The sequence below is a fragment of the Myotis brandtii genome, unplaced genomic scaffold (genome assembly GCF_000412655.1).
Source record: "Myotis brandtii unplaced genomic scaffold, ASM41265v1 scaffold930, whole genome shotgun sequence".
NCBI lineage: Eukaryota > Metazoa > Chordata > Mammalia > Chiroptera > Vespertilionidae > Myotis > Myotis brandtii.
In genome coordinates, this window is record NW_005371837.1 from 727121 (window position 1) to 728152 (window position 1032).

At 60.0% G+C, this 1032-nt stretch overlaps 1 protein-coding gene across 1 annotated transcript in view; it reads left to right on the top strand.

Moving 5' to 3' along the window:
- Positions 1-1032, top strand: part of AGPAT5 (1-acylglycerol-3-phosphate O-acyltransferase 5) — a 42658-nt gene that overhangs the window by 16183 nt on the left and 25443 nt on the right. Inside the window, exon 5 of the mRNA XM_014533028.1 lies at positions 250-411. Within this exon, the coding sequence (XP_014388514.1) occupies positions 250-411 (162 nt within the window). The remainder of the gene's footprint in view (positions 1-249; positions 412-1032) is intronic.

A 1032-nucleotide genomic window follows, 5' to 3' on the forward strand; every position in this document is an offset into this window, starting at 1 on the left:
GCCCAGTGAGGAGGTCACCAGGTGGAGGACCCCCCTCGGGCCCTGAGCCCCCAAGGCCATGGGTCTCGTTTGCACAGGTGCTGCTATGACTTAAACATCGTCACGTGCGGGCACGTGCCCATCCTCAAGTCCAGCACATGTGAGGGCGTGGCCTGCGTGGCCTCGTCTGTCTCTCGACCTTTGACGGCCGGGCAGGTCTGCGCGAGGGGGTGCCTGAGCCGCAGCCACACCGAGTCTGCTCTTTCCCAGGCCTGCCCGTGTTGAAGCACGTGCTGACGCCGCGCGTGAAGGCCACACACATCGCCTTCGATTCCATGAAGAACTACTTAGATGCCGTCTACGACGTCACTGTGGCCTTCGAAGGGACCGTGGACGACAAGGGGCAGCGGAAAGAGGCGCCGTCCATGGTTGGTGAGTCTCTGTAGTCAGTCCCGTGTCCTGTGTTTCTCCAGGATTCCACATTCGTCTGTGACGGCGTGGATGCCAGGAGTCCCGCTCGGCCTGGTGTTTCTCAGTTGGTCCTGTAGACGAGCCCCTTGTCACAAACTCGGCCTCTTTCCACCCAAAGTCCCCACAGGGGGCGGGGCCGCTCATCTGCATTCATTTGCATACAGTGTTTCTGAAGTAGGGTCACTAACAAGAAAGCTAAGTGTGACCTTTCTTTCAACACTAGGTTCTCAGGTCGCTGAGCTGTGACTGTTGGGTGTGACAGAGAAAATAGAACGTTCCATGAGCGGATCTTTAGTTAAACCACCGAGACCCTCTGACTGTTGGGGAAGTTTGCATGGAGCAGGCGAGGAATGCGCGGCCGGGTCTCCTCCTCAGTGTCCACTGTGCTGACAGGAGCCGGGAGCTGGGGCGGGCCTGCGCCTCGCCTGGCCACCGTCTGGCGTGGCACCCATGTGCTCGCCCGAGCGCCTCTCGCAGGATCTCTTGTAAATGAAAAGAAAGCCCATGCTCACTGTATGTGCAAAAGGCACAGAGAAGAGCAGGAAGGCCTGGGGGGCTGCATGGGGAGAGGCGGGGGCGGCG